General features: G+C 36.0%; 1 protein-coding gene across 2 annotated transcripts in view; it reads right to left on the reverse strand.

Annotated features, from left to right (window-relative positions):
• The window catches only part of CLMN (calmin), a 185,561-nt gene that overhangs the window by 45,414 nt on the left and 125,310 nt on the right, over window positions 1–14,837 (reverse strand). For both annotated transcript variants that reach the window (XM_044664581.1, XM_044664582.1), the window contains exons 3-4: window positions 8,392–8,487; window positions 2,406–2,489 (exon numbers count right to left, since the gene is read on the reverse strand). In XM_044664581.1, the coding sequence (XP_044520516.1) occupies window positions 2,406–2,489; window positions 8,392–8,487 (180 nt within the window). The remainder of the gene's footprint in view (window positions 1–2,405; window positions 2,490–8,391; window positions 8,488–14,837) is intronic.

The following is a 14,837-nucleotide window of genomic DNA, read 5'->3' on the forward strand; positions in this document are numbered from 1 at the left end:
GGAAGAAAGAAAGGAAGGAAGGAAGAAATGAATCTCCGCTATGATGTACCCAAAAAGTTTTTCATAGGATTATATATTTAGAACCGTCAGACCTCATTTTATAGACAAGAAAACAGGCCAACAGAGCCAAAGTCACAAAGGTGGGAGTTAACAGAGTTGCCTTTAAGTCAGTCTTCTGAGAAGACTCCTCTAACTACATTTCTTTTCCCAGTGCCATACCATACCTCCCATCTTACATTTACTAAGCACATTCCTCCCAATCATTCTGGGAAATCACAAGTACAAATATTATTATGATCATTCCCAATTTCCTGAAGAGGCAATTGGAGCTTATAGAGGGGGAACAAGTCAGTTGAAAAGTATTTACTAAATATCTGTTATGTAAAAGGCACAGAACACTGAAGAAATAAATATAAAAGTGGGAGATTCCTTCCCTTTGGAAATCTTACTAAATTTGCAGGTTGAAGATACTGAAATGTTTACTGAACTGGATTATACGCAAAACTGTGGTTAAATGAATCAGGTTTTCTAGGTATAAAGAACTCATATAGAGGTGACAAAGTGAAGGCTAATCCAGAAATTACAAATGATCCAAAAAAATTATATAATTTGGTAAGAATCTATTGCAATTATGTGAAGGCTAACTATGCTTGACAGTTTTTTATATTTAATATTTGTTATTCTATTTAGTTCTTAGAATACCCCTTATGAGGCAAGAGGAGGATCATAAGGGGCAGCTGGGTGGCTCAGTGGATTGAGAGACAGGCCTAGAGATGGAAGGTCCTAAGTTCAAATCTGGTCTCAGACACTTCCTAGCTGTGTAGCTGTGTGACCTTGGGTATGTCACTTAAACCCCATTGCCTAGCCACTCTTCTGCCTTGGAACCAATACACAGTATTGATTCTAAGATGGAAGGTAAGGGTTTAGAAAAAAAAAAGATGATTAATGTAAGTACCAAATATAATAATATGGGGGAAATCTTTTACAAATGTTAAAGCACCATATAAATATTTTTTATTCATATTCCATTGAATGTGCTTCTTCCAGCTCAACTGAGCACCCTCAAAGCTCCACTGGGCACCACGTCCAGCTCCCCAGTATTTGGTTGCTTTGATTTCATCTGATCTGTCCTTGGACCTCTCTCCTCTGTTTATTTCCAGATAGAGACTAAGCTATTTAATAGTAATAATAATAATAATAAATTGCTATTTATACACCAATATTTACTGCAGAGAACAAGGAAGCAGAACAATTCTACAAAGAACTTAAACACATTTTAATATTTTGGTGACTTCAATGTGAAAGTCTGAAAGATAATGATAAAAAGGACATGATGGCAAAATAGATTTTGTGAAATTGACTCAGGATGAAGAAGTGTCTCACATCTATCGATCATAAATATTTTTAAAAAGTAATTTTTATTAAAGTTCTTTTTTAAAATTACTGTCATTTTGTGATGATTTCCCCTTGCCCCTCCTCCATCTTTATAACAAAATCCAGGATCAGAAAATAATCCAATCCACTGGTTATGTCTGACAACACATGTTTCATTCCATATTTAAGGCTTTCATCTCTGCAGAAAGGAAGAAGGCAGGTTCTACCAACATTCTAAGGTTCCAATTGGTCAATGTATTGATCAGAGTTCTACTGTCCTTTAGTATTGTTTTCTGTTACATTATTGTGGCCAATGTATAAATTGTTCTCCTGGGCTTTATTTACTTCATTCAATATCAGTTCATAAAAATGTTGTTGGATTTTTCTAATTTTTCATGTTAATAATTTATTACTGTACTATAATATCCCATATTTCACTTGTTTAGCCATTTCCCAACTGATGGGTACAAACTTTGTTTCTAGTTCTTTGTTGCCACAAAGCATGAGGTTTTGTCATTGTTGCCTCTATTTCCATAACTGCCACAATCACTGCAGAAGGATAAGGGAACCACATAGTAGTTATTTATATTCATTTTTTCTATCATAGTTTGTTATTGCCAAAAAATTCATAAGCTAGTTGTCAGCCTAATCGTGATGAGTCTTTTGGTATTTAATTAGATTGTTCTTTGGAAACCAGCCAATCTGTCATTGGGATAATATTTTGCATTAAAAAATGGAACATTAAGCTTGATGACAATTATAAATGGCAAGTAATTTGAAGAGATTTGACAACGAAGGGGAAAAAAAGATTATTTGAATGTATGTGGAAAGTTCAAGAAATATGCTCCAGACCAACAAGATTCTGCTATTGATTTTAATTGACTTTCAAGCATTCAAAGCCTGAAGCATAGTTATTACAGCAGACTCCTGTTACACCCTCCTTTTAGAGTTATACAAAAGCTGCAAAATACATTTCCTTCCTTTTGAAATTGTATAAACAGAGATTGACACCACACACAACAAATACTTACATTGCTATCCTCCAAAAACTTAAGTGCTTTTGCTATGTTGTTCAACCGAAAAATACGATGGGATGAGGATTTATATTCATGCAGCTATAAAACAAAACATAGTTTATTTAAAGTGGTGAAACTTTAAAAATTTTGTTTCACTTTGGTTTAAAGTGAAGATTTGGGGCTCACATGTTCTGATCTGAATTATAAATAATTATAGACAATTAGAACTAGATGAAACTACCAAGATTATTTAATCTCACATCCACATTTTACAGGCAAGGAAACTAAACTCCTAGAGATTAAGTAATTTGCCCAAAGGGAGTTAGTGACAAAGCCAAGTATAAAACCCAGCCCAGGAGTTTTCACTTCCAGGCCAGAATTCTTTCCACTACACCATGCAAAAGAGAATACTGTATTTGTGCTCCAGAATAAAGTGGTATCAGTATTTGAGGTAAAAAATCGGAGTAATAATGAATAATTGGAGGTCTGTTTAGTTGATTAGAAATGAGGAAAAATGAATTAAGGAAAAAATTGGTTGTGAATTTTTAGCCCCCATTGCTTCTGGTTTTTTAATATCTCTTTTCATCTGCTGAGAACCATCTATAAGATTTTTTATTCCTTGTACTGATTGCCTTATGTCAGAGTTGTATGCTTCACCAGGCAGTTTCTAAATCATCAGACAAGTTATTTCCTGATGCCGATGGAAATTTCTGCTTTTGAGCCAAGAAATCTGTATAGTGCTATGTAAGGAGGGACAAAATGTGCTGGTAGAAGCTGATTGATATCTGGAAATGTTAATTTCACATATTGGAAGCAACTACAGAAGAGGGCCAAAAATGGAATTCAAATTTCCTTAAGAAAATAAGCCCATGGAAACCAAGGATATATACTACTTAAACACCATCTTCATGGTCTCTTTTCTAGCAGGCTGGCATTTCAGGGATTAAATAGTTATATATTTAAAGAATCTGTGGCAACTAGGGAAACCTAGTTAAGTAGATCAAATCTTGCATTTATCCAGGGCAGGACAGAATCTAGAATGTTAGAGCTGAGAAGGACTTGAGAATCATAGATTCTCAGAATATTAGGGCTGGAGGGAACTGAGAATCCAAAAACTTTGCATGTCAAAAATTGGAAGTGGCCCATATCACAGAGTGCAAAAGCTGGAAGGGACCCCTGGAGTCAGCCAGCTCTAGCCTTGTCCCTTATTTTTCAGATGTAGAAACTAAAGCTTGTTTTTTGTGGGGTTTTTTTTGTCTCCCAAAACACTCCATATAGTTTTGGACATAACATAGACACTTAATGGTTGGTGCCAGTGGGTCAGGCTGGAGCCCGGAATGGCTGTGACATAGAGTCCCGCTATCTTTTTCCTTTTCACATCTTCCATAACAAGGACTTCTTGTGTGTGGTGATTTTGTTGCTGACAATGATCTCACTGAAAGAAATTTCTTCTTGTCATACCACAATAGATCATGTCTGGATTCACAACAGAATCAGTTTCATTTAGGTCTCAATTAAATGTTTTTGAAGAGTTTTACATATATTATCTCACTTGACCCTCAAAACCAACTGGTAAGGGAGGTGCTTTAAAAAACTCAATTTATAGATGAAGAAATGGAAGTTAAGATGTTAGACAACTTTGCCCAGGTTCACACAGCTAGTAAGTATTTGAGGCAACATTCCAACCCAGGTCTTCTTGCAATCTATCAACTATACTACTATGCTGGCGATTTCACTAGTGGTAAAATTCACATTAAAAGCTGAACGGTAAAATGTGGTGTAAGCTCTGGATTTGCGAACTGAAGAGTGTAGTGACCTCCCTTCTCTTCTGTACAAATGAGGGTGTAGAATTGGACCTACACTATATTGGTCTATATCTATCCTCTACCCATTCCAAATCCATCTCTAAATAGTTGTCAAGAATAATTCTACTAAAGTCCAGTTCTAGGGTCTACAATGCTGTTCTCTAATTAATAACCAAATTATGGAGACACAGACCCAGATCACAATGAAAATGTTATTTAGGCAATTGACAGAGCCCCTTCTCCCAGAATATGTCATCTCCTGGAGCGCTATTTGGATAGTGCTAAAAGAAGCAAAGTAGCTCTTTTACACGAGGCAGTAGGTTACAAGAGAAAGAGAACATAGGCTCTAGAACTAGAGATCCTAGGTTCAAATTTTACTCCTGACACTCTGTGTGATCTTGGGTAGTCACTTAACTTTTCTGGGCTTCAATTTCCTCATGTATAAAATAAAGGGGTAGGATTATTTGATCTCTAAGGTCCCTTCCATTTCTAGTTCTTATAATCCATTGAGAATAGCTATGGTAACAAATAGTTTTTGCAATAGGATTTCCATTTGGTAGGGGTATAATGTGTTTCCCTACTATGTCTTTCCTTCTCTGATGAGAAAGGGGCCATTCTTCTTGCCAAGACCAATCAACCCCTCTATTTTATTTGAGCCTACATCCTCCTATCTTCTTCAGCAGATTGTTACCACCATTATTCCTGATATCTAATCTTCAATCTCTCCCTATCTATTTGTTCTTTCTCTTTTGCCTAAAAATGCCCAAGTAACTTTGATTCTGGGGGGAAAAAAATCCCAACTCTTACCATTTCTGCTATATTCCTATATCTCTTCTTACATTTTCAGCCAAACACTATGAGAAAGTTCTCTAGATTAATTGTATTTATTGCCTCCAAAGTCTCTCCTGTCACTCTTCCAAACCTTCAGAAATCTGAAACTACTCTCTACAAAGCCACCAGAGACCTTTTAAATGACAATTCTAAAGACTTCTCAAGCCTCATCCTCCTTGACTTCTTGGCAGCATCTGACATTGTAGACTACTCTCCCTCTTGGATATTTTGCCTCTGGGTTTTTTCTGACATCGCTCTCTTGGTTCTTTTCCTACATGCCAGGCTGTTTCTTCTCTTTCTTCTTTGCTAAATGATTATCCATGTAATGTGTGCTAATTATGGGTGTAACTTGAGGTTTTGTCCTTATCCCTTGGCAGCCTCATCAGCTTCTATGGTCTCAGACATCATCTCTTTGTAAATGACTCCCAGATAATTACATCTAGCCCTAGTGGTTCTCTTGAGCTCTTGTTCTGTATTGGCAAGAACCTATTGAACATTTCAAACTGGGGTCTCTTAACACTTCCAAAACAGAACTCATTATAATTTTCTCTAAATCCACTCTTTTTTTAAATAACTTTTTCTCTGCCAAGGACACCACCATCCTTCCAGCTGCTAAGGATCATGAACTTGGCACTATTCTCATCTCAGTCTTTCTCACCCTACATATCCAATCAGTTGCCAAATCTAGTTACTTCCATTTACACAAGATCTCTTGCATCTGTCCCCTTCTCTCTCCCTACACAACCATCGTACTAATCTGGGCCCTTGCTGCCTCTTGCCAAGACTATTGCAAAAGCTTCTTCATTTGATCTATATCTCTCCTCTACCCATTCCAAATCCATCTCTAAATAGCTGTCAAGAATACTTCTTCTAAAGTACAGTTCTGACCACACCAGTGACTTCTGAATAAACTTTGGGGGCTCTTTATAATCTCTGGAATCGACCTCCTCAGTGTGGCACTTAAAGCTCTTTACAATAATTTGACTGCATCCTCCTTTCTAGCCTTATTAAATATTACTGCCCTCCATGGACTCTTTGGTCTAACTATCCTGGCCTTCTTGCCATCCCTCACACACAACACATCATCTCTTGTTCTAGATCCTTTGTAGTGAGTGCCCTCCATGAGTGGAATGTTATTTATCATTTTTTTTCTCCTGGAATCCCAGATTTCCTTCAAGTTTTAGTACAAGTAGCACATGTTTCATGAGGATTTCCCTGATTCCTTTCCTGACTCTGACACCCCAGCTGGTTGTGCCTTCTCCCTCCATGGTTACCTTGTTTTGTATGTACCTATAGAAGTACATATTTTATTCTCCATTAGAATGTAAACTCTTTGAGGGCAGAAAGTATTTAGCTCTTGTCTTTGTATCCCTTGCACCTAGAACAGTGGCTGGCACAGAGAATGTGCTTACTAAATGATGTCAATATTAAACATCCCTCTCCTCTTACCAAAGGATGATTCAAGATGGCACCCTCTGAAGTCCTTGCAAGGTCTAATTTTACTCATTTTTTATTTAGGTCTGTTAGAATGGAGGAAGGAAGGGTTTTCCGTTTACTAATGTGGAAATAAAAGTAGGGTAGGGCCCCAGCATCAGTTCTTCAAGGTAGGCATTAGGGAGTTCCAACATTTAGGGAAAGCTCTATATTAGAACTAAGAATGGGCTGCTGATTCCAAGTTTAAGTTCTCAGTTGTTAGCTTTAATCAGATTTTGAACAGTTTGCCCTGATTGTAATGGAGTTGGGAAGAGGAGTAAAAATGTATTTAATGCTGGATGCACATAGATTCAGTGAGATAGAGAACAGTACTATAGATATCTTGTATGATTTAAAATCTCCATAATAGCTACCTTGTGTCTTTGAAGCCAGTACAATATTATAATGGAAAAATCTTTGAATCAAAAGACTTGTGTTCAAATCCTGACTCTCCAAACAAGATGGCACTGTGGGGTCCAAGGCAAGGTACTTCATTGTTCTAAATCAAAGGTCCTTCAACCATGGCCAGTGGGAAGCTCGTATTTGAACAGCCCTCCAGCTAAGAATAATTTTTACTCTGATTAACATCCTACATATCTGTGGGGCATGTGATTGAAACACATTATTTTAGAGATGCAAGAGAGCTTATCTAGTCAAACCTCCTCATTTTATATCTAAGGAAGAAATATAGATGATTCACTCAAAGTCTTCTAAGTAGTTATTGAAAATTTAGAGGTTTCATATACTATATATATATCTTATATATAAAGTCACAATCTGCCAGTAAGTTAATACTAATATTTCACAGGTGAAATCCAGATATGATCTTATTTTGATTCTTAAACCTCTCTTTTGGTCTATATGAACATTTGTTCCTTTTTTTAAAAAAACCTTTACCTTCTGTCTTAGTAGCAACTGTAAGACAGAAGAGTAACAAGGACTGGGCAGTTGGAGTTAAGTGACTTGCCCAGGGTCATAGAGCTAGAAAATGTCTAAGACCTGATTTGAACCCAGGCCCTCCCAACTCCAGACCTGGTGCTATCCACTATACTACCTAGCAGCTCCAATATCAGTTCTTCAAGGTAGGCATTAGTGAGTACCAAAATTTAATGATAACAGAAACAAGAATTATTAGCCACATATTTTGTATAAAATAAGTCTTCTTAAAAAGATTACACCTAGCTGTGTGACCACTGGCAAGTCACTTAACCCCCATTGCCTTAAAAAACAGTAACAAAAAAACCACAAGATTACTTAATTGGAAGATATTAAAACATCTAATGAAAAAGTTGCATGTTGTAGTGGGAAGCATTCTAGACTTAGTGACAGAAGATCTGGGCCTAGTTTTGACTTGACAGTACTTGTATTCCTCCTTCTTGGGAAAGTCCTTTGAAATAAGACTCAGGTTACTCAACTTTAAAATGGGGACAAAATCTATTTTACCTATTTCTCAAAGTTTTTTGATGAAAATGATTTTTGAAACATAAGTTATTATACAGGATATACCAGAACTTCCAGTGCAGTTTTAAGCCTTCATAACTTTTCCTGCATAAATGTGCTATTACTATGAATTAGATTTAATGATCAATGAAAAGACTACATTGAGATTATAAGACCTATGTTCAAAAGAAACACACATATGTGTATGCATAATATCAAGGATGCAAATATCAGCTATATCATTTAATAATCCTGTTGCATTTATATGGCACATCAGTTAACAAAGTGCTTTCTTCACAATAGGCCTCAGAGTTCAGTAGTGTTTTAAGTAAACCATTTTATGGATAAGGCAGCTAAAGACCAGAGAAGATAAGTGATGTGTTCAAGGGTACACACCTAGTAAGTTTGGGGTGTGTTTTCAGCCCCCACCCCCACCTGCATGATATACATACCAGACTTTGTCCTGACAGGACTTCTAACAATGCCATCAGGATCTTTCCATCTTGTATATCAATGAATAAATCTTTCACTTCCAGAGGAGGGTTACACTGTGAACACAGAGGATGGAAAGAAACCTTTACTGTCCAAGCACCATGTAATTAATTGACATTCTCAAACTATTACATCCACATTTCTTTTAAAGAGGAGAGATAAGCTTCTTTAATATTATAACCCTTCCTCTTCTCTTCAACAAATTCCTAGAATGGTAATGCCAGAAAGACCCTTAAACATACTTTAATTCCTCCATTTTATACATGAGAAAACTGAGGCCTGGGGAAATTCCACAACCATGTTCAATAATATGAAATGGTTAATTATCTGTTAAATTGGAGGTATTTCTAAGTCCAGGCTGGAATTAAAGAGAGAGGTGGCAAAATGTAGGAGAAAGAATATTCATCATGGAGTCAGTTTTCTTCCTTTTTCCACTGTTTATTATCTAAGTAAATAGTTATTTCATCTCTTTATGCCTCCATTTCTCATCTTTAAAATGAGGCAATTACTGCCCTATTTCCTTAATGGGGTAGTTGTGAGAATCAAATGAAATAATGGATGGGAAAGGATTCTTTATCCATCATGAAGCACTATGTAAATTTAGGCTCCCAAGGTTACTCTAAATCTACTTTAAAGGAATATTTTTTTGCATCATGAGGATATCCATGATATATTGTGATAGTCTGGTATGGGGTGGTGACCACAATATATAGAGAAAAGCTGAATGTACTTTATGTTTATGCACATGTGGGAAGGGAGGAATGGCTGGGGATTATGGTTAGAAAATAAATGGCCTGATATAGGGCACTTTAGAGATATAAGAACACACTCTTTTCATCATCCTCAAATCATAGATGTGCCAAGGATTAAAAGAAGATGGGGAAAGTCCCATTGTTTTAAAATTAAGTCATTTTTTTATTCCTTCAACTTGTTCCAACTATTTTTTTAAGTGTTTTTTTTTTTATTTTAAACCCTTAACTTCTGTGTATTGACTTTATAGGTGGAAGATTGGTAAGGGGGGTCAAGTGACTTGCCCAGGGTCACACAGCTGGGAAGTGTCTGAGGCCGGATTTGAACCTAGGACCTCCCGTCTCTAGGCCTGGCTCTCAATCCACTGAGCTACCCAGCTGCCCCATTGTTTCAACTATTTTTGGCAAGAAGATAATTATGACAACCCCAGTAGATTAGAAATTCCTCTTAAGATAATCATTTTTATCAAGAAAAACGTATATGTCTATAAACATATAAACTAGTCTCTTCAGTTCTCAGTAACTAGTCTAAACTAAGGGATTATCTCCCACCAAAAAGGTCAAGACCCATTTGTTCCTTAAGTTCCCCTTCCTCACTTTTGAGACTAATCATATTATTGCTGTTTGAAAAACGGTAATCAGACATTTTGATAGGTAGATATAAGCTATGTGTTCTCTAGTCATTCAGAATATTTCCTAATTTCATGCCCCAGTGCAAAGAAAATATTTCTGGTTTGACAGAAATAATGGAGTATTCTGAATATAAAATCAAAATTCTTTCTTCAAAAGCTTTTACTTCTTTGATATATACCATGCCAACCAAAATGGCATCAGGAGGTCAAGACACAGAATCATGGAATCTCATATTTAGAAGAAACTGCAGAGGGCCCTACACTAAGCACAAATCCCTTTTACACAGTCAAAGAACTATCATTCCTTTTAGTCCAACACAATCCACATTTATTAAGCACTATTTTCCAGGTACTATTTTCCTAAGTACTGGGTGGGCAATAAACAGAAAGAAAGACAGTCCCTGTCCTTAAAGAATTTACAATTGTGGGAGAGAGACAACCCACAAAATGAGGCAGAAAATAGAGGGGGACCACCAGGGATACCTGGCTTGGAAGTACTTTCTCCTCTGGAGTTGAAACCAAGCAAAGTAGCAGATACAAAGTGGAAGATAAGATAGAACACCTCATAGTTGCCCCAAAATACTTCCCAATAAATAAACAGTATAATGGAAAAGAAAGTAGGACTTGGAACCCAAAGGTGTGGGATCTGTTTCTTGGTTTTGATACTTGTTGGCTGTGATCATAGGTAAGTCCCTTTACTTCTGTGAGATTTCGTTTTCTGATAAGCAAATTGGGCATAATAATACTTGTATACTCATTACCTTGTGGGGTTATTGTGAAGAAAGTGTTTAGTAAACCTTGAAAAGTTATATACACGAGAATTGTTTTTTAGTGATGACTCCAGTCCAACCATCTTTTGAATTCAACATGACCTGAGTTCAACTGGCAGGGTCCATAACCTTCCGAGTGGCAAGAGAAAACTGTAACTAATCTATATAAAACTTTTTTTTGAATTTGCAATGCATTTTAGATTTCATGTGAATGGTATAACAGAATTAACACCCTTGTAGTCTTTTTCATGATCTAACTTTTTTTTTCCTAAATGAAGCATTTCTTCAGAATCCAGACCCTCAAGTTAATATTTCTGATAGATTCCAAACAACAGTTAAGTCCCAAACAAGCAAGAAGCAACATGAATTCTTCTCCTCCCAAAAATGACCCCTGAATTCAACATGGATGAAAATACAACAATTTATTTTATTTTATTTTATTTTTGAGGAATATTTATGTTCCCTTACAAGTTTGAAAGGTGGATGGAAAACAAGGTGGGGATCAGAACACTCTTGGCAAAACTCTACCAGGTATATGATTGTGATGGAATACTACTGTGTGATGAAATAAATGATGAACATGATGGTTTCTGAGAAACTTGGTAAGGCATGTATGAACTCATGCAAGGATAAGTAAGCAGAATTAGAATACTGTACGCCGTGGCAGTAATAATGTAACAATGTTCAACTGTGAAAGATTTAGCTACTTAGATCAAGACAATGATCTGAGCCAAATGCAAAGAACCCATGATGAAAGTTTATCCACCTCCAGAGAAAAACTGATGAACTTGGGATGCAGATTGAAGCATAGTTTTTCAATTTCCTTTTTTATGGAGGGAGAGGGAAGATGTCTGTTATCTGTTTCCTTTTCCTACATGACTAATACGGGAAATATGTTTTGCAAGACTTTTAACAAATTTCTTGCCTTCTCAAGGAGCTGCATGAAGTGAGACTGTGGAAGAGAATTTGGAAGTCAAAAATTTTTAAATAATTGCAATTTTTACTTGTTATTGGGAAATAGTTAATGTAATAATTAAAAATATATTTTATATTTTCATTAAAATATATATATATGTATATACATAACTCTACCAGGTAGGATTTTCTAAACACTCTGACCTTTTATCAGGTCCTGAAGTAAGCGTTTCAAGATTTTAGCTGTGAAAAGCTGTTTTCTTTCCACTCCTAAATTCCTGCCCCCTCTCACTTTATGTTGGAAGGACCACTAATAATGAATTGACATTCATAGAAGAATGGATGTGTGATGTTTTAAGTCATATATTTCTATATTTTAAAAAACTTTTCTTTTTTAATGTTTCTTAATTATTTCTATTTATTTTGTTAAATATTTTCCAGTTACATATAAAAACATTTTAACAATCAATTTAAAAAACCGAGTTCCAAATTCCTTCCTCCTTCTTGCCTCTCTCCAACTTGAGAAAGTAAACATTTTGATTTCAATTTTACATGTTTCCATTTTATCTATGCTGCAAAAGAAAACACAAACAAAATTAGGCAATAAAAATAAAGTATGCTATCTGCATTCAGAATTCATCAATTCTCACTAAGGTGGATAAGCATTTTATCATGGGTCCTTTGGAATTGTCTTGGATCCTTGTCCTGATTAGTAGCTAAGCTTTTCACAGTTGATGATCCTTACAATATGGCTGTTTTGTATACATGCTCTGGTTTTGCTCACTTCACTTTGCATACGTTCATGTAAGTCTTCCCAGATTTTTCTGAAACCATCTTGTTCATCATTTCTTATAGCACAATAACAATCCATCAAAATCATATGCCTCAATTTGCTTAGCCATTCTTTAATTGATGAGCTTCTCCTCAATTTCCAATTCTCCACCACCACAAAAAGAGCTGCTATCAATATTTTTGTACAAATAGTTCTTTTCCTTTCTCTTTGGGATACTGTACTAGTAATGGTATTGTTGGGACAAAAGGAATGCACAGATTTATAGACCTTTGGGCATAGTTCCAAATTGTTCTCCAGAATGGTTGGACTAGTTCACAACTCCATTAATGTTCCAATTTTTCCATATCCTCTCCGGAGATGATTTTCCTTTTCTATCACCTGAGCCAATCTGATAGGTGTGAGGTGATATCTCAGAGTTTTAATTTGCATTAAAACCAGTAGTGATTTAGAGCATTTTTTTTCCATTTGCCTATTCACAAATTTGATTTTTTTCTTCTGAAAACTATCTGTTCATATCCTTTGATCATTTATCAACTGGGGAGTGACTCTTATTTTTGTAAATTTTTTTTGTCATGAACTTAACATATTAACAGAAAGGAACATTGGAGTGTACTATTAAAGAGACGGTTAATGAATATCTAAAAAAGAAAGTGGTAAAGCCCCCAGAAAAATAAAGTGGTAAATTAGCTTGTCTACTCTGAAAATAGATCATTTAAGACTACCTTCAACTTCTCTACCCCAAAAATAAGGTTGGTAAATTGGTGAGAGGCAGTAGGAGAAAGTAGATAGAGCTCAACCTGGAATCTGATTAAAACTAGGTTTAAGGCCCACCTCTGACACTAACTATGCTGTATTACAACAGGGTCAATCAATCAATAATTTTTAATAAGTGCCTACTATGTACTATTTAGTAAAATGCTACTCACCTGCGTGACCCTGAAACACTGAACTTCTCTGACCTTCAGAAAACTAAAATTAATCTAATCACTTACAGATTGGATTTCTTCTGAAATGAATCTAATCCATATATATATAATTATGTATACACATATATGTAATGGGCAGAACCAAGTATTTGGAAGTTGGTTGTATGGGTATCTGGAAGATGTAGATCTGGATAGAAAGCAGGGTTGTTTTTTTTCCACCTCTTGTCCTAAGAGGGGCTGCTTGAGGAGTGGGATAGACTCCTACTGCAATAGTTTTTTAACTGAATACTGGGACAGCAAGGGAAGCACGGACATGGGTTTCAAATGAACAAAATAATGAAATGGCAACTGGAAAGGAAGACTAGAGATTGTGCTGCCAAGCTTTTTGCTGGAACAGCCAGAGCCAGGTGGTGAAGCTGCCTCTGCTCTGGGTAAACAGAATGGGAGGGTAGCTACTGACACATGATTCAGGAGAAAAGCTCCAGACTGTGGAGTATGATCTCCCCTTTCCTTCTTCCTTCTCTTTGACCAACTAGGGTAAAATAGGATTCAAAAATTTATGTTTGATAAAGTTATTCTTTGAATTTTTGTTTAAGTAGTTTGAATTCCTTTTGCCAACTAAATAAATCCGATCAATCTAACTACTGATCTGTTTTTTGCATTGTTTATAAACAGGGAGGAATAATATTTGTTATTGCTTATGGAGATACAGAAATAACCTGATCCCCCAAATTGCCAAGCTTTCTGCTGACTGGTGCCGAGTTAAATTGAGAAAGAGAATACTATTTTATCTATTAGATTTGTTGTTCGTTTTTTAAATAAATTTCTCAGTTGAATCTGGGATTTTCTTTCCTTTTCTGTAGGTTAAAAAAGATGAAGGAAAGTGATATTTTTGTTGTCTCATCTGTCTGGACACATGGTATTGTCCACTCCTTTCCTTCTTCCTCCAGCAGAAAGGGATTTCTGACTGGGTAGAGTTCAAGGGCAGAGACGAGAGAGCTGGAGTTGGTGGGAGGAGAGAGGTGTGGCTGATCTTGGCTGGCAGTGCCCACATTCCAACGATGGGGGCTGGAGGGAAAGAGTATTCTCTCTCTTGTTGGTTCACCTCCTTCCTCAGAAGCCTATGTATAGCCAGATAGGCACAGAAAGGCCAAGAGGGAGAGATTTTTCTGGGAGATATTTTTTCTTTGATTTTTTAGCTTTTGTCTATAGAATTTCCTGCATTATTAATGTATACCTGATATCATTTATTTTGAAGTTGTTTTGTTTTCTTTTTTCTTACTGAACATATGTTCAATATTCTTTACCCTTAAATCATAACTGTTTGTGAAGATATATAAACTGACAGTGCCAAATAGAATTATATTATATTATTGCAAGTAGATGCACAATGTGGTTGCTGTTTGTTGAAGATAAATTGCATGCCTACATTTCTGATACTTGTTATAATGTTAATAATGATTACATATCAATTGTTTTGGATCATTGATTTCTAGTTTGATCAGTTAATACAGTGGCCTTTGGAAATTAGCCAATATTGGGAAACTGGGACACATGATATTCTGGAAGGCCTAGCAATGCTGGTGTGAGGGCTCACCAAGCCCTTTTTGGGGCTGCTCTT

This window comes from Gracilinanus agilis, chromosome 2 (genome assembly GCF_016433145.1).
Source record: "Gracilinanus agilis isolate LMUSP501 chromosome 2, AgileGrace, whole genome shotgun sequence".
Classification (NCBI taxonomy): Eukaryota; Metazoa; Chordata; class Mammalia; order Didelphimorphia; family Didelphidae; genus Gracilinanus; species Gracilinanus agilis.